The 15688-nt window shown below is 42.5% G+C and overlaps 1 protein-coding gene across 1 annotated transcript in view; it reads left to right on the forward strand.

Moving 5' to 3' along the window:
• The first annotated feature begins 15558 nt into the window (after positions 1–15558).
• COG6 (component of oligomeric golgi complex 6) overlaps positions 15559–15688 on the forward strand; it is a 50071-nt gene continuing 49941 nt past the window's right edge. Inside the window, 2 exon segments of the mRNA XM_010728760.3 lie at positions 15559–15606; positions 15609–15683. Of these exon segments, the coding sequence (XP_010727062.1) occupies positions 15574–15606; positions 15609–15683 (108 nt within the window). The 5' untranslated portion in view covers positions 15559–15573.

Here is a 15688-nt window from a genome sequence, read left to right on the forward strand (position 1 = left end):
AACGGGGGGGGGAGGCTGCAGCCTTTACATGGGAAAATACGGGCTAAGCGGGTGGTGTGCGTCTGAGCGGTGCGTATGTGTGTGTGTGTGTGCATGCGAGCTGCTGAGCCAGCGATTTGCTTCCGACAGTTTGTGCTACAGAGAGGGGCAACGCGAGCGGAGTACCGAGCAGCTCCTGAGGCTGGGGGAGTCGGGCGGAGGGATGGGAGCCCCCAGGCCTTGGCCGGGGTCTGGAATGGGAAAGTTTTGGGGAGGGGTTGCTAGGAGGGATGGTCTCCGCTGAGAGAGAGATTTCCTCTTTCTGCTTCTTCCTCCCCGCCCTGCAGCTCCAATAGATTCCCTCCAACAGAAGACAATTTTATGCCGAGTTTAAATTATGTCGGCACCAGACAGGGAGAATCTCTTTGGTGATGTTTCTTTTGCAGTCCTAGAACATCGCGTGTGATTTAAGTACTGATCATTAATATTATTAATGCTAAATGGAAGCGAGGTTTATTGCACTCAGTCTGTGTTTACACCATTTAGTAGTAACAACAGTCATGTTCGAAATTAAATTACAAAGCCACTTTATTGGATGGTTGTTGTTTTTGGTTTTGTTTTTTTTTTTTAGATATAAATAGAAGACTCTATTTTTGCCCTGTAATGTAAAGTCTTAAAATCAGAACATTAGTGGAAATGTATATTTTCTCAAAGGACAAAAAAATGGATTGAGAATTATCCAGCAAAATCTAGTTTTCCATCCTATCATTTCAAGCATATTCCTTAAGGAAAAGTGATTCAAATAAAAGAAGGTTAAATAAAAGTGCTTCAAATAAAAGAAGGTGAAATATTCTGTGATTCTGTATTAGATGCAGCATGCTGTAGGAAGCCTGCTGTAGCAGAGGGTTGGACTCCATGGTCTCCAGAGGTTCCTTCAACCCCTACAGTTCTGTGATTCTGTGAAATACAGCTTTGGTGCTAGAAGGTGTGTGTAGTGATGTGCTTTGCAAGGAAGGCAATAAAGGCATAATCCCAAAACAACCACAGCCCCTCAGCTGCACACACAAAGGTTGTGTCTGTGTTGGCAAGTATTAGAGATTACAGAATCACAGAATGGCCCAGGTTGGAAGGGACCTGAAGGATGATGAAGCTCCAACCCCCCTGTCACATGTAGGGCCACCAACCTTCCCATTTAGTACTAGACCAGGCTGCCCAGGGCCCCATCCAACCTGGCCTTGAACACTTCCAGGGATGGGGCATCCACAACCTCTCTGGGCAGCCTCTTCCAGCACCTCACCACTCTCTCTGTGAAGAATTTCCCCCTGACATCCAACCTAAATCTTCCCTCCCTCAACTTAAAACCATTTGCCCTTGTTCTGCTGCTATCTACCCTTTCAAGGAGTTGATCAGCCTGACCCAATCCCAGAACCACAGTATGCTTTGGGCTGGAACAGACCTTGGAGATCATCTTATTTTACCCTCCTGCCTAATCTGTTCAGCAAATCTGTTGGTGCTGATGGATATTCCCGTGTTTCCACATGTTATTTTTTTATTATTATTTGCTCTAGCCTAAGTCTCTAGCACTCAAGACCCATTAGATGCCCTTCTAAAGCCTTGTCTTCTTGTTCAACACCATCTGAATAGCATCCACCCTGTGCACTCATCCCTGCTGGATAAAATAAAACGTGGCTGAGCAAAGGATGATCTGGATACTCATCCTGAAAGTGAGCCACGCCAGAACATGAACATGGCTGTGCCCATAGGGTGGGTGACTGTACCCAGTGGTGAGAAGCAGAGCCTACTCTGCAGCACGCCTTCCTAGCACCTTCCTCTCACACCAGCACTGCACGGTTCCAGGCCTCCACCACAAAATGCCCCAATGCTCAGCTCCGCTTCTGCGAGTGTCTGCATGCTGACCACTCTTGTGCATCCAGCCAGAGCCTGGCTCGGGTGTTTCTCCTCCTGCTTCCCTTTTACCACCATGGGAACTGTGCTCTTGGCATGAAGAGAGAGAAGGAGAGAGTATTGTCATAAATTTGGAATTGCTTAAAGGCCAGTTTGGTGTTCTTTCATTAGCCCAAGGCCTTGGTTACAATGAAATAACGATAGATGTGTCTAAATTAAGCGCACTGGGATTAGACAGGGGTAGAAATTGCTTGGTGTTAAAATGACTACAGAAAAACTTCTGTTTCACACATGTAAACAGTTTCTAGGTTACATCTGAGTTTGTGAATCTAGGGAGAAGGAAACAAGTATGCATTTATTCATGCAATTTATCTCTTCCATGGTATATGCCAAGGTCCCCAAGTCAGTGTTTGCTTTGCTAATGGCATCTCTACAGCAGTCCATTTACTTCCCTTATATGGCCTTTATATTCACTCCCTGAGCTGCTGCCATTCTGCATTCCCTCATAGAGACTGCACACAGAGTTCTGCATCTCTCCTGAAGCATCTTATCTTGCCAACTGTCTCCGAATGCCCCTGCAAGCTGGCCACGTAGCTTATCCACTTGAATAAGATCTCTTTCTCCATCCGTTTGCTGTCAGAGAGACAAGCAGTTTTGTTTTGATTAGAAACAAATTAAACACATTTCATGTTTATGTAACTCTTATTCCTTTTTTCCCTAATGTTTGCAATTCAGTGTGCTTCAACTATATCAACATTTGCTGTCTTTTCAGGGAACGTTGTGCTTAGGTGTATTTTTACTGTGAAAGCCAAAATATTTCAACTCGTATCTAACCTGTAGATAAAATAATAAAAAGGGACTTACTGCACAGTGCTTCTGGACTCTTGATCTTTCCTACAACCACAAAAGCTGAGCCCTCCTCATAGCGGAGCAATGGCAGCAGTCCTGATCCCCAGGGCCTTGTCTATTCTGAAATAGCAGCTGGTTTTAAAAGTGGTTCTGGTACTCGGAAATTTAACAGAATCCTCTTTTGAGAGAGCCTCCGAGTTGGTGGCAGGAATATGAGATGTGGAATTCCCACTGCTGGCACCACCTGAAGTCAGACCAGATCAAACGCCTACCAACACACTGTCATAAAACTGCCATAGAAGGGAGATGGGAAAATATGCGTATAGATTTTACCGTCTCTCTTCTCCCTGATCCATTGACTAAGCTGCTGTTACATCTGGGGCCCTACAGACTGGATCAGCGCAGCAGAATAAAGAGAGAAAATCCTGTCACTGCACCTAAATCAATCCAGTTAATATACACATCACAGCCCCAGCCACAGAAGCTTTCATTACAGCATATCCTGTAAGACAATCCACTGTCATATATAAAATGCCATAGGGGAGTAGGTGTGTTCCTAAACTCCAAGGAAAATGAAACAGATAGCGAACCTCCATCTCATTTTTCCATCTTTAAGAATAAAAAAAAAAAAAGCAGCTTTTCTTTCACAGGCCACCATCTGGTTTTCTCTTGTGTGGTCTGTAGGAGAGCGATAGTGCCTTCATGGTTCCGAGCATCTTACAAAACTGGATCTTCAGGTCATGTCTGGACTCGATTTTAAATGAAAAAGAAAGATGTAGGCACAACAATAGACTTGAGGCGATGTACTGGGAGCAGCAAAAAGTCAACTCAATTATTCAAATACAGTCACTAAAAATCAAGCAGACGAATATTATGGGGAGCCATCTGATAATTAATACACTTACTTTAAATTCAGTCACAGCAGCAGGAAGAAAACAACTAATCATGGAAAAAAAGTAGCACCTCAAGTCTAACACCTGCGAATTTCTCATCCAGAGGAAGGTAAGAAAACAAATTCAAATTGCTAGATCTTAATACACCCAATGTGGTGCCTCTTCCAAGTAACACACATTGTACGTTTTCTACTGTGGGTGAAAGTGGACTCCAGAGATATGAGGCTGTCACATCTGAACCTGAATCCTGGCCTAACAACTTAGCTCTGGGCAAAACATTCTCTCTTCTGTTCCTTTCCAATGCTATGTTATCATTAGGATTTATCTTTATGATTGTTTTAAAGGTGGCAAATTTTACAAATCACATTACTGAAAATTCATGAACTGAACATGCTTGTGAAGCATGGATGTCTCAGTGGAAATACTGCTCTTGCTGCTAACTTCACTCTTCATCTCTGGACACACCTACATGTAAAGCATCAATCAATAAGAGAAAAAAGGAAACATCCTTTATTATATGCAATAAACCCTCCTTAAGCTGCTTCATTTTTAAAGCATTGTTACTTATTATGTAAGTAATATAACATAAAAGCCACCAGGTGCTCTGCACTTTGCCAAATAGCAGTTGTAGCAAAACAAGCTCCTGATTATCTCTTTCATGTCCCATTGCCAACGAGGCCTGTGTTAGTGGGAGATGCTGAGGAGGCTCACTGGGCACCAACTCTGCAGCTGAGGGAGGAACATCAGGGAGTTTAGGATGGGTGTTAGGAAAAATTTCTGAAAATGAGCTGTGAGGCACTGGCATAGGGAAAACAGGGAGGTGGTGGAGTCACTGTTCCTGAAGGTGTTCAAGAACTGTGTAGGTTTGGCACTGAGGGATGTCGTGAGTGGGTGGGGATGTGTTGGTGGTTCAACTTAGTGATCTTTCCAACCTTAGCAATTCTATGATTCTATGAATGCTTGCTCTGCCCTCACCAGTGCCACAAAGATGCTATGGGACAACTGGTCCGAGGCTAGTTCTCATTTGACAGGGAACTGGCTTAGTTCTGCACAGAGGAAAACCACAAGAGTGATTTTAATCCTAAATTTCCATTCTTCCCAAGTGGGCTTGGAAAAATAAGGAAAGTTTGGATTGTGAACGAGTGATTTCTCAGTTAGAAATATTTATTGGCAGTCTGTTTTCTGTGCGCACAGACCAATACAACATAATCGAGCCAACTTATTTACCAGCAGAACATCTACTCATCCTCCCCAGGCAGAAAAAGAGCCCTAAAGAAAACACGGATCCTACACGGGAGCGTAAAGCCTCAAAAGGCAGCTTTCACCCAGTCCCCGAAGCAGGGAGCGGTGCCGGAGCTCCCAGCGCTGCTCCGCAGTGCCGCTTGCTGGGCACCTCCGGCCGCGGGCACAGGCAGCTCTGCCGGCGCAGAGATTTCAGCCTGTCTGCGTTCTGCACAAATCTCTCACCTGCTTCACGACCGCACCGTTCTGCTGTCTTAATGCTGACGAGCTGCAGGTGCAGAACGTGCCACGCTGGCCTCACTGCTGGATTTTGCGTAAAGTGTGTATCTGCGTGAAATGGATGCGAGGCAGCTCCCTGGTCCTTCCCCCAGGCCTTTTGCTGCAAAACTGCACTGAGCTGCTTCTTCCCCAGGCTGCAGCAATCGTTTGCATCTAGGTCATCTTATTAGATCGCATTCCCAAGGAAGAAGCTAATGATTTCTGGGGGGTTTTGAAAGCAAAGCTGGAAATCCTCGTGTTGGGGACAAAAGCCAATTCATTTTACAAGTGGAAGCTCATTTCCTCCAGATCGTACCCGGAGGTTCATGTGTCTCTCAAGCCCTCTGTGAAGCTGCGACCTCTGAAATCTCTCACAGCTTTATACATGGCAAAAAAATGTAATGCCAGCGCTGTGACTTGAAACCCAGGCAGTGCCCACTTCTTGGTGCACTCCGTTCCAAAACACAGGGAATGTCATCACGTTCTCAACAGGGGAAGGCCTAGTTCTTTTTGTTTGTTAATCTCTTTGTTGTAAAGAGGTTATCTAAAAGGCTTTGGCAAAGAGAAGTCAGAAGTCTTATAGCATCTACATGCCCTATGCATTTGTATAGATGTGATAAACAGCTATACCTCTACCATACCTACATTAAAAATACTGCACAGGCTCAGATTCACTCTGCACAAGCATAGATCACAGGCTACCTGACCTGCACTATGGATGGGGAGGCACAGACACCAGTTCAGCCACATGCTCTTCCTTCATTGCAGGGAGTGAGGAATGTATGTTAGACTGTAAGTGCTAATATTTGCCTTTACAAAGTGTTTTCCTTCCACGTTACAAGTTGTTCTTTCTTTGTCTTTAAAGTACATCTTTTTCTTCTTCCATTAGAAGCTGCCTGCTCTGGAAAGAGCTCTTAACTGCTTGTGAAAGAGTTCTCTCTACATTTTGTTGTAGCAAAATAACCTAGTCATAGACTATGCTTCTGCAATATAACTACATATTTCAATATTCATTTTCACGATGAAAAAGCTAATTAGCAAGGTCGTTACAGTTGCCACTTGTAAAGAGGAAGATAGTAATTCCATTAATGTGCTCACAGGAACTTCATTTATATTACCTCTTAACCTTTACAAGGATATTATCATTTCAATAATTAATTGCTTTTTTTCATTTAATTTGCAGTTTACCATTTTCGAGGGAAATTACCCATTAAACTGAGAAGTCTTTAAAAAAAATCTTAACTATACACTACTGGCTTAGTAGTGTATAGAACTTAGAAAAGCTGGATATTTGCTACGCCGCTTTCACATGTCCGAGAAGAGAGGACTGCGGTAGCACTGCATATTAAAGAACTACCCATCACATGGACATTTAACAGTTGGATGAAAAATGAGGTAGGATGGGGCTGAGACAGTGATGAGAAGGGAATTAATCCTTACTCTCTCCCTCCGCATCCAGAAGGCAATGCAGACTTTCTCTTTGACTGAAGCAGTGACAGTTGTCTTCCCTGTTCAGAACCATCTTGTTTCTTCAGCCGAAGTCAGTTTACATCCATGAGTTCTATTAACTTCAGAGACTGAACTTATAAAGGAACTTTGGCTCAACAGTGCAAAACAGAAACTCTGGCCACAGGTTACCAAGAACTTGAACACATCTTTAAGCCAGTGCCTGACATTTTGGAGAATGAAGCTCAACACACGTATTTCTGCCCTCTCTCTCAACCTTCTAGTAAAACAGCTATTCCTTTCAATGAGTCAGATGCAAGCAAATATCCCTGTGGAATTGTGCTGGTACGTTATCTCTGTTATGGGTAATAAAAATTGTGTCCAAACCTCACTGTGCTAAAGGAGAGGGAGTGGAAACAGGAACAGGTTACCTGGGAGGACTATAAAGAAGTTTAATGCCAGGGATCAGGCTAGAAATGCTAAAACCCAGACAGAATTAAATCTTGCCAGGGGCTTAAAGGGGAACAAGAAGAAATTCTACAGGTACATCAGTGATAAAAAGAAGGTGAGGAAAGATGTGGGACCTCTCCAGAAGGAAACTGGAGGCCTCGTCATGAGGGATATGGAGAAAGCTGAGATACTCGTTTACTTCTTTGCCTCAGTCTTTACCAACAAGGGCTCTAGCTGCACTGTCCAAGGTGCAGAAAGCAAAGGTAAGAACTGGGAGAAGGAAGATCTGCCTGCTGTAAGTGAACATCAGGTTTGAGACCATCTAAAGAACCTGAAGGTGAACAAGTGACAAGATCCATCCACAGTTTCTAAGGGAACTGGCAGATGAAGTTGCCAAGCCAGTATCCATCATATTTGAGAGGTCATGGCAGTTTGGTGAAGTTCTCACTTACTGGAAAAGGGGAAACATAAACCACATTTTCAGGAACGGAAAAAAAGAGAATCTAGGGAACTACAAGCCACTCAGTCTCACCTTTATACCTATGCAAAATCATAGAGCAGATCTTCGTGGTGACTCTACTAAGGCACATGGAAAATAAAGGTGAGGTGACTGACGGTAACTAACATGGCTTCACCAGGGGCAAGTCATGCCTGACAAACTTGCTTTCTTTTTATGATGGAGTTACAGCATCAGTAGATAAAGGAAGAGCAACTTATGTCATCTACCTAGACTTGTGAAAGGTGTTTGGCACTGTCCCACATGACATCCTGGTCACTGAATTGGAGAAAAATGGATTTGATGGATGGACCACTCACTGGATAAGGAATTGGCTGGATGGTCACACTCAGAGAGTTGCAGTCAATGTCTCAGTGTCCAAGTGGAGTCCGGTGATGAGTGGCATTCCTCAGAAATCGGTGTTGGGATCAATGTTATTTCATGTCTTTGTAGCTGATATGGACAGTGGAATGGAGTGCACCCTCAGCAGGTTTGCAGACAACACCAAGCTGATTGGACACACTAGAGGGAAGGGATGCCATCCGGAGGGACCTGGACAGGCTTGAGAGGTGGGTGAAACACATACCTCTGAGAGATGGATTTGGATGGGAAGATGGAGAGGTTGTGACAAAATGAATAAAGAAAGAATATATGGAAGAAGAAACGGAAGAAGCAGGTATGAACTAGACTGTACCACTGATTTATGAATGAAAATCAAGAAGTTTTTCTAATTCAGGTCCAAAAACTGAACTAGCCCTTGGGCACTTCCACCTTTGCAACTGGAAAGTCTATAATATTTCACCCAAAATGATATGTATCTGTATGATATGTCACATGCCTACAGGCACCAAGTAGATCATTCAGCTGTGAAAATAGGACTTTTCATTTATTTTATTTATTGCAAAATAAAGCATCGTGCTTTTTTTCACCTCCTTCCCCATGAGTATAGGGAGAGTCTGCGTCTACGCTGGCGTTCAAATACAGTAGGTAATTTCCACAACACAGAAGCTGGGGAATACTTTTAGTATTATTTGCAGAGAAGTCTAAAGCCAGAGTCAGGTCTATAGGAGTGAGAAAAATAATGTATCCAGTCAATGGTCTGTCATGAAAGTTTGCTAGGTAGGTATCTTAGGATGAAATGCCCTCCGAATTTCTGTTCCTTTTATTATTCTGAGAAAAAGGACAATCAGCTATGGACTTTGTTCCTTCAGTCCTGATGGCAGAATAATAGAATCATGGAATTATAGAATGGTTTGGTTTGGAGGTGGCTGCAAAGATCATCAGACTCCAATCCTCTCACTACGAGGTCCCACCTACCAGCTCAAGCTGTCCAGGATTCTGTCCAACCTGACCTTGAATGCTTTCAGGGATGGGGCATTCAGAGTTTTACTGGGCAGCCTGTAGCAGTAGAAAATTGGTGAGATGTCTCCCAGCATAGGTATTCAATATTTTCTTCAGGCATCGGTGTCCAAGACAGTGAGAACAAATTCAGCTATTCAGTGCAGCAGTGGATCAGCAGTTACATCCCTGATAAAGTCCCCAAGCAGTCTGCTTTTTTAACCAGTGAAAGGAAAGCCTAACTTCATGCCAGCATCGGCATTTCCTGCCATAAGCTTTCTGTAGTGAGGCACAAATATTACTTGAAGACAGTCTGCTAATTTCTGCCAGTTAGTGCTGCAATCTGCTGCTGCTTAAAGCACTTGATGCTTTTCTTTGAGGTGTTACTCTGCCAATATTATTAGGGGTCTGGACTTTATCACACAAAGAGCCATGTATGAGACAGAAATAGAAAGAAGATGATGACCATTGGCATAAACATAAAATATTATTTCCAAACCTTCAGGTTAGCATTTTTCTCAACATCACCTTTGCTCCTTGAAAGGCACATGCTCTGCATACACAATGTTTTAAGGTGTCAGTGTTGAAGTGAAATTGATTGATGCGTGATGTACAGACATAATGACGATATACTGAAGACAGCTCTGCCTGCATGGACAGAATAGTCTTTGCTAGTTTGCATGCAAAAGGAAGCTTGATGTCTGTCCTGGGGAACCTGATAATCTTTTGCAGTTAATACTGTAGTTGGAGGTGCTGGAAGAGCTTGCTGAGTTCATGCCAGGGAACAGTCTCACAAGGCTGCAGACACTGTACTGTACACTAGCCAAACTAATGTGCCTCCTGCTATAGATGCTTACACAGAACTCTTGCTTTTGCAAATCACTCATCTGAACAGCAAAATGTGTGATGCTTACTCCTTCAAAAATGTGATCACAGAGTGCCATCAGTATTCTGTCCCATGATGAGGCCAGGGCCAGGCTAGGATGTGATCATCCTGCCTTCTCTTAGCAGAACTTTCTAGGCTGATTCCTGCCTCATTGTTCCAGATCACAAATGCACAAATGTGCACTGGATAAACCAAATCTCAAAAACAAAGTTGCTTCCTACAGCCTTTGCCATCCTTCAGGGACATAATTACTGGCTTCCAGTGTGTTGCTCATGGCGATACAGCTCTGCAATTATGCCGTGAAGGCAGAAGTGACCATCAGAAAGCAATGGCAGATAATTTTAGAAAGAAACTGCAGTCTTAAACACATTTATTGGAGTTTAGCAGATCTTTGTAGAGAAATTGTTCACAGCTCATCTGTGGCATCTGAGACCATTGTCAGCTGTTAAGTTATTTTTATCCACTGAAGCTCACCAGCATCTCTGAGGGTGATGGCACCTGGCCAAGGCCTTGGAAAGTCCGCTTGAGCTGACACACAAAGATGAGTGGTTGAGGCAAGCCTGGAGGACACTTCCGAATCAACATTACAGAGGGAATTAAATTCAAATATACCAGGTAGCTCCACAGTGGAGTTGCTGAAAAGTTGTTGTTTTTGCTTCCCTTCTGACAGATGGCAGAGAGTGACTTCTCCTGGCCTTTTGGAAACTTTTACTTTTCCTCCTATAGCAAAAAAGTTTCAAACACATTTGTGATGAGCACTAGGGAAGCATGGGTTTAACAGTTGTATGCGCACAGTTTGGTTTTGGTTTTAATGTTGCAATAAAAATGGCCATGGTTATGAATACATACATGTGACTCACGGTAATAACATTTCTAAGAATAAGTGTCACAAGACGATGACCTTTGTGGTAAAGCTACCCCACTTTTGTCTACCATTGCTTGTCCACTCAAAAGCTCCTTGTTTCCTCATGGTTCCAGAGTCACTTTTGCCTGAGAAAATTGCCACCTGCCATTTAAAAGGGAGATCCCGTACCCTAGCTGTCCCTAGCCATACACTCTGATCCCTCTGGGCCAATACCAACATTTGTGCAGAATTTGTGAAGTTACCAAGGCGAGAAATCTATCATTTTATGCAACTATATCCCGTGGAACAGCCATCAGATCCATTATTGCAGCCATTAATGCAGAAGACTGTACTTCAAATTATTTTTGTGGTAAAGAAATTGAATGGAGCTGTCCAAATCCAGTCATTATACTGTGTCTGCATTGCAGAGCTGTGCAGAAGGGAGATGCAAAAAAGGCATGATGGCAGAAGCTATACTACAGGAGTTTAAAAGGAAACTTGAAAAGACAGATAGGCTTCAAACTAGAGACAAATCTGTAAACGCAACAGAGAAAATGAAATGGAGGAAGTCTGCAAAATTTACTTCATCGCGCATTTTATTCGTGTGAATATTTGTGCATCTCTTGTCCTGCCAAGTAGAGTAATAGTATTTTGCAAGCTTGTATGAATTCTGAATGACACAACATACACTATATGTAGTGTATGTCTCGAGCAACCTGAACTGTAAACACAAGGCAGTCTTAATGGCTGGGTTCTGGGGAAAGCAAAAATGCATAAGTTATGCAGACATTGCAGTGATAACAGTCATGCTTCATCATTATCTGTGGGGGCTTAAGGTAGTGGTCTAGGATTTCCATTTCCAGGAGGAGAGCATAATGAACAGTCTGTTCATAGGAAACATGCCAGAAAAGTCAAGGGAAGAAAAAAACAACAGATTCTACTGACATCCTTAAGTCAAGGACATTTGACCCACAAGTTTGGGTTTAAATATAGCAGCTTGAGGATCAGTCTGAAAAAGGGAACTCTGCCAAGTTTGTGGCAGTTGTGGTCTGTGTTAAAACTTGTCCTGATGTACTTACTGAAAAGGCATTTTTCTGCTCGTATTAGAAATCCATACTGTTGGTTAGGCCCATTCCTGTGATTTATTAAATCTAAGCTTTTTATGATCCATGTCATGATCCCATATATTCATGGGTTGACATGAAGGCAGTGCTCAGTAATTCAGGTTCTATTCTCCAAGTTTTCTTAGCTAGAGAGTGACCTAGGCTGAGATCAGAACCATAGTGAAGAGTGCTGTTGCTTTCCCTGATGTTGAATAGATGTATTTTGTTGTTGTTCAGTTTAGATTATCTTTATTTCATCTGTACAAAAAAAATCATTCCAGAGACTCTTTACTAGCAGGACAAAGGCAGTCATTTCTTGAAGAGAAAGGATAGCAGGTAAGGTGTAAAACATGGACTTTATATCACGTGTTCATCATACCCTGTTTCTACTTGTTGTTTTTTTTCTCTCTTTTGGTAAAAAATATTTCCCTTCATTGCTATATTGTTATTATCATGATAACAATAATCTTCCATATTGCAGTTCTTGTCAACATACTAAAAGGCATACACAAAGGTTGATAAGCTTTATATCCGACTCACGTAGACACAACTTCACTAATGCAGCTCGTTAGCACAGGAAGATACTACTGTTCTTGACTCCACCATCTAAGCCATTTGTTTATTCAAAAAACTTTTCTCCTAGATGCAATTTTGCTCCTCACTGAAGTTCGAGACAGTACCATGACCAATGTTATTGACCTTTCTGGGGATCTGACCATATCGTTTTGTCTAAGATTTCTTAGAGAAGTCTAAGAAAACTAAGAAGAGGTCTAGAGCAAAATGCATTTAGACCAGATCCTACTAATTTCAGTGACATGATACTTCCCCTATTATCAGTGGTTGTTTTTCTCAGCAGGAGATGAACAGGAAAATTTCATAAGTTTGGCATGCTTTAAAGTGCATACTGTACTGCTAAAGTTATCTTTTCAGTGAGTTATAACAAACAGGAGTTTTGCAGCTCCTAAACCAGGTGGCTGATTCAGCATCACATATATTATAGCCAGTACTGCTGACTATAATATATATGCATGACAACAAATCCTCAAGAGGGATAGCATGAGCTAGCAGAAAACTTTAGAACTGTATGTTCTTCTGGATTTTCAAGGGACGAAGACATGTTTTGCTACATGACTACAGGTTGCTGTCAGGATTATCTCTGATCAAATTACTCATGGAGTCATACCTTGACTTGTAGATGGGGTCAACACTGTCTGAGCTTTTGAAAAATTGCTAGCTCAAGGAGTGGGCTGATTTAGTCTGGTGAAAAGTATCTACAGTGTTAACCTTTCTCTTGGAAAACAAGCCAAAAAAAATTAATCCCTAACTGACTTAAAGAAACAGTAGTATCTTCCTTTTCCTCTGCTTATCAGATGGATTTTTTAAAGTCAAATCTCAGACTTTAAAATGCTGGAGAAAGCCAAAGAATAATTTGATGTTAGTGAAGAACATAAGGCAGTGATGGATATCTTTTGAGGTGTGTTGTGTGCTGTGGAGAGCATGTTGAAATCAAGTTCCACTAAACCAATCTTCTTGCAAGCAAAGTAGTGGAAGGTGTCCCTGTCCATGACAGGGGGTTGGATCTAGGTGATCTTTGAAGTCTCTTCCAAACCAAACCATTTTACAACTACATGAATCTTCTTTCGTGACTGTGACACAGAGGGATGCTCTCACTTCACCAGGGATGGAGTAGCTAAGAGGCAAGTTACTAAGGCCAACTTCCTGCAAATGCTCTTCCTTGATACATCTGAAAGCATCAGAGCCTACAAACTGCATATAACAGTAGCATTGCCAATATTCTTTTCATCCCTTCTTCCTCCCTATTTTCCTTTCTCCCTTCCTTCCTCCTTTCCTTCTTCCCCTCCTTCCTCTCTTTCTTCCTTCTTTTTCCCACTTTCTTCCTTCTTCTCTCCTGCCTTCAAAGATTCTTCAGTCTCTTCTATTACTCTTCTTTCAGTGTTTGGTTTTTTTTTTTTATGTTCTCATTGATTTTTATGTTCTCTTCTTCCTTCATCACAAAAAATATTTTCCTTTCTCACACTCATTTGCTTATCATGACACCTCTTTAAGGAAACATTCTCTTTATGCCATGTTATATCATATATCTTTTGCCACAGGGCACTAGCTCCAGTCACATCCTTGTTTTGTTGTTAGCCAAACTATGTATACCCATTGTTTTGTTGTTTGTTTGTTTGTTTTTTCCTTACTTACTACAGAAAGCTTTTTTGTCTTTCCCTTCAAAAAACCGTATAACTCAATGTGTTTGAAGATACGTTTGCAGTATTAGCTTGGGTTACTTAAATACCAGGAGGCATTCCACAGTCATTCCACAGAATAAACTGTGCTCCTATCTGTAGTTTACCAGATGGGTGTTCCGTGAACACTGTTACCATAATAAAGAACTGAAATAAGCAAATCAACAGAAAACACTGGGTACCATACATTTCTTTGCTGCCACCTGTAGTTTGCCTGCTGTGTCTAGCTTTGGTAAGATAACTTATGCTTGAGTAACTTACACACACTTTACAAACTGTCTTCTGTTGGTACGCAGGGACTGATATATGAAATCAAAGCACCTTCTGGCAGTTATGGATCACAAACCCCCAGTCTTTTTGTCCCACAGTGTTCAACCAGTTGCCTTAGCAGGAAAATGTTTGCTGATGGACATGGAAATTAGTAAGAATGCCACGTGAAAACTTTGTTTGTGACACTTAGAAACCATGTCACAGCAGCTGAGTTTTAGACGGTGACCTCGTGTTTTTTGTTTTAAAATATTTTTTACAAAGAAAATGCCAGTCTGCAAATAATATCCATTTCAGAAAAAGTTAGGTTTTTATTTTTCTTTTTTCTTTATGGTAGTTGCATTTAATATTCCTGAAAGAGTAAAATAATAATTCTCATCTTCCCTGGGGAACACAAGCACACATAAACATATGCTTTTTCAAAATCCTACGGGTTATTGACTTAGCTAGAAGCATTCCAGCTCATGAAAGGAATTCTTGGAAAAATATGCTTCCATCATAGAGCACTGGAAAGCAAAAACTGGATGCTTCAAAAGGTAACACATGTACCAAATGCCAGAGGAAAACCTGTGTGGCTCCTTATATGTTTGTCGTATAACTTTCTGGATGAGACATGACAGTGACTGAATAATCTGAAACTTGTGGTTCATATAGTGTCATAGAATCACAGAATGGATTGGGTTAGAAGGGACATCAAAGCCCATCCCCAGCTATGGGCAGTGCCACCCAGCAGCTCAAGCTGCTCAGGGCCCCATCCAACCTGGCCTTGAGTGCTTCCAGAGATGGGGCACCCACAGCTTCTCTGGGCAGCTGTGCCAGCATCTCTCCATCCTATTCAAGAAGTTCAAATCCTTTTGACTTCGAGGCGTGTCTTCACTGTGTCAGTACATACCACAGATTAATACTGTTCAAATCTTTGTTCAATCTGGTGGCAGTATCCCATTTATGGTTGGGATAGGATCCTTCCAATAATAGATTTTTCTGTACGTGCTTAGATATCACTGCTCACATCTGTGATGGCATGCAGCTGTCAATGGGGGCTGTTTTACATTTTTATTTTAAGTTTTAAGCAAATTCCTGACACGAAGCACTCAGTGTCATCACTGAGTACCGGACCCAAGTCAGACCCCTGTGGGACACCGCTTGTCACCTGGACTGCTTTTTAAAGGTTAAAATTCTAAAGCTCCTCGACAGCCTTTCAGAGCGTTCGCTCCACAGCCCTCAGCTTTGTTGTGGAATTAGTTGCAGATGCTTTCTTCAAAGCTAACGTAGGGCTCTGGGTCGGCACAAATACACACGGAACCAAAGCCCGGGGAGCGTGTTTCCGCGGGAGCCGTTCAGCCACACGCTAGTGGCCGGGCAGCCATGGCCGACACCGCTCCGCCGCCTTCGGCAGTCGCCCGACGGGCCCGGGCATCAACCCGCTGTCTCGCAAGCTCAACAAGATCCTGGAGACGCGGCTGGACAACGACAAGGTGGG

Source organism: Meleagris gallopavo, chromosome 1 (assembly GCF_000146605.3).
Source record: "Meleagris gallopavo isolate NT-WF06-2002-E0010 breed Aviagen turkey brand Nicholas breeding stock chromosome 1, Turkey_5.1, whole genome shotgun sequence".
Taxonomy (NCBI): Eukaryota; Metazoa; Chordata; class Aves; order Galliformes; family Phasianidae; genus Meleagris; species Meleagris gallopavo.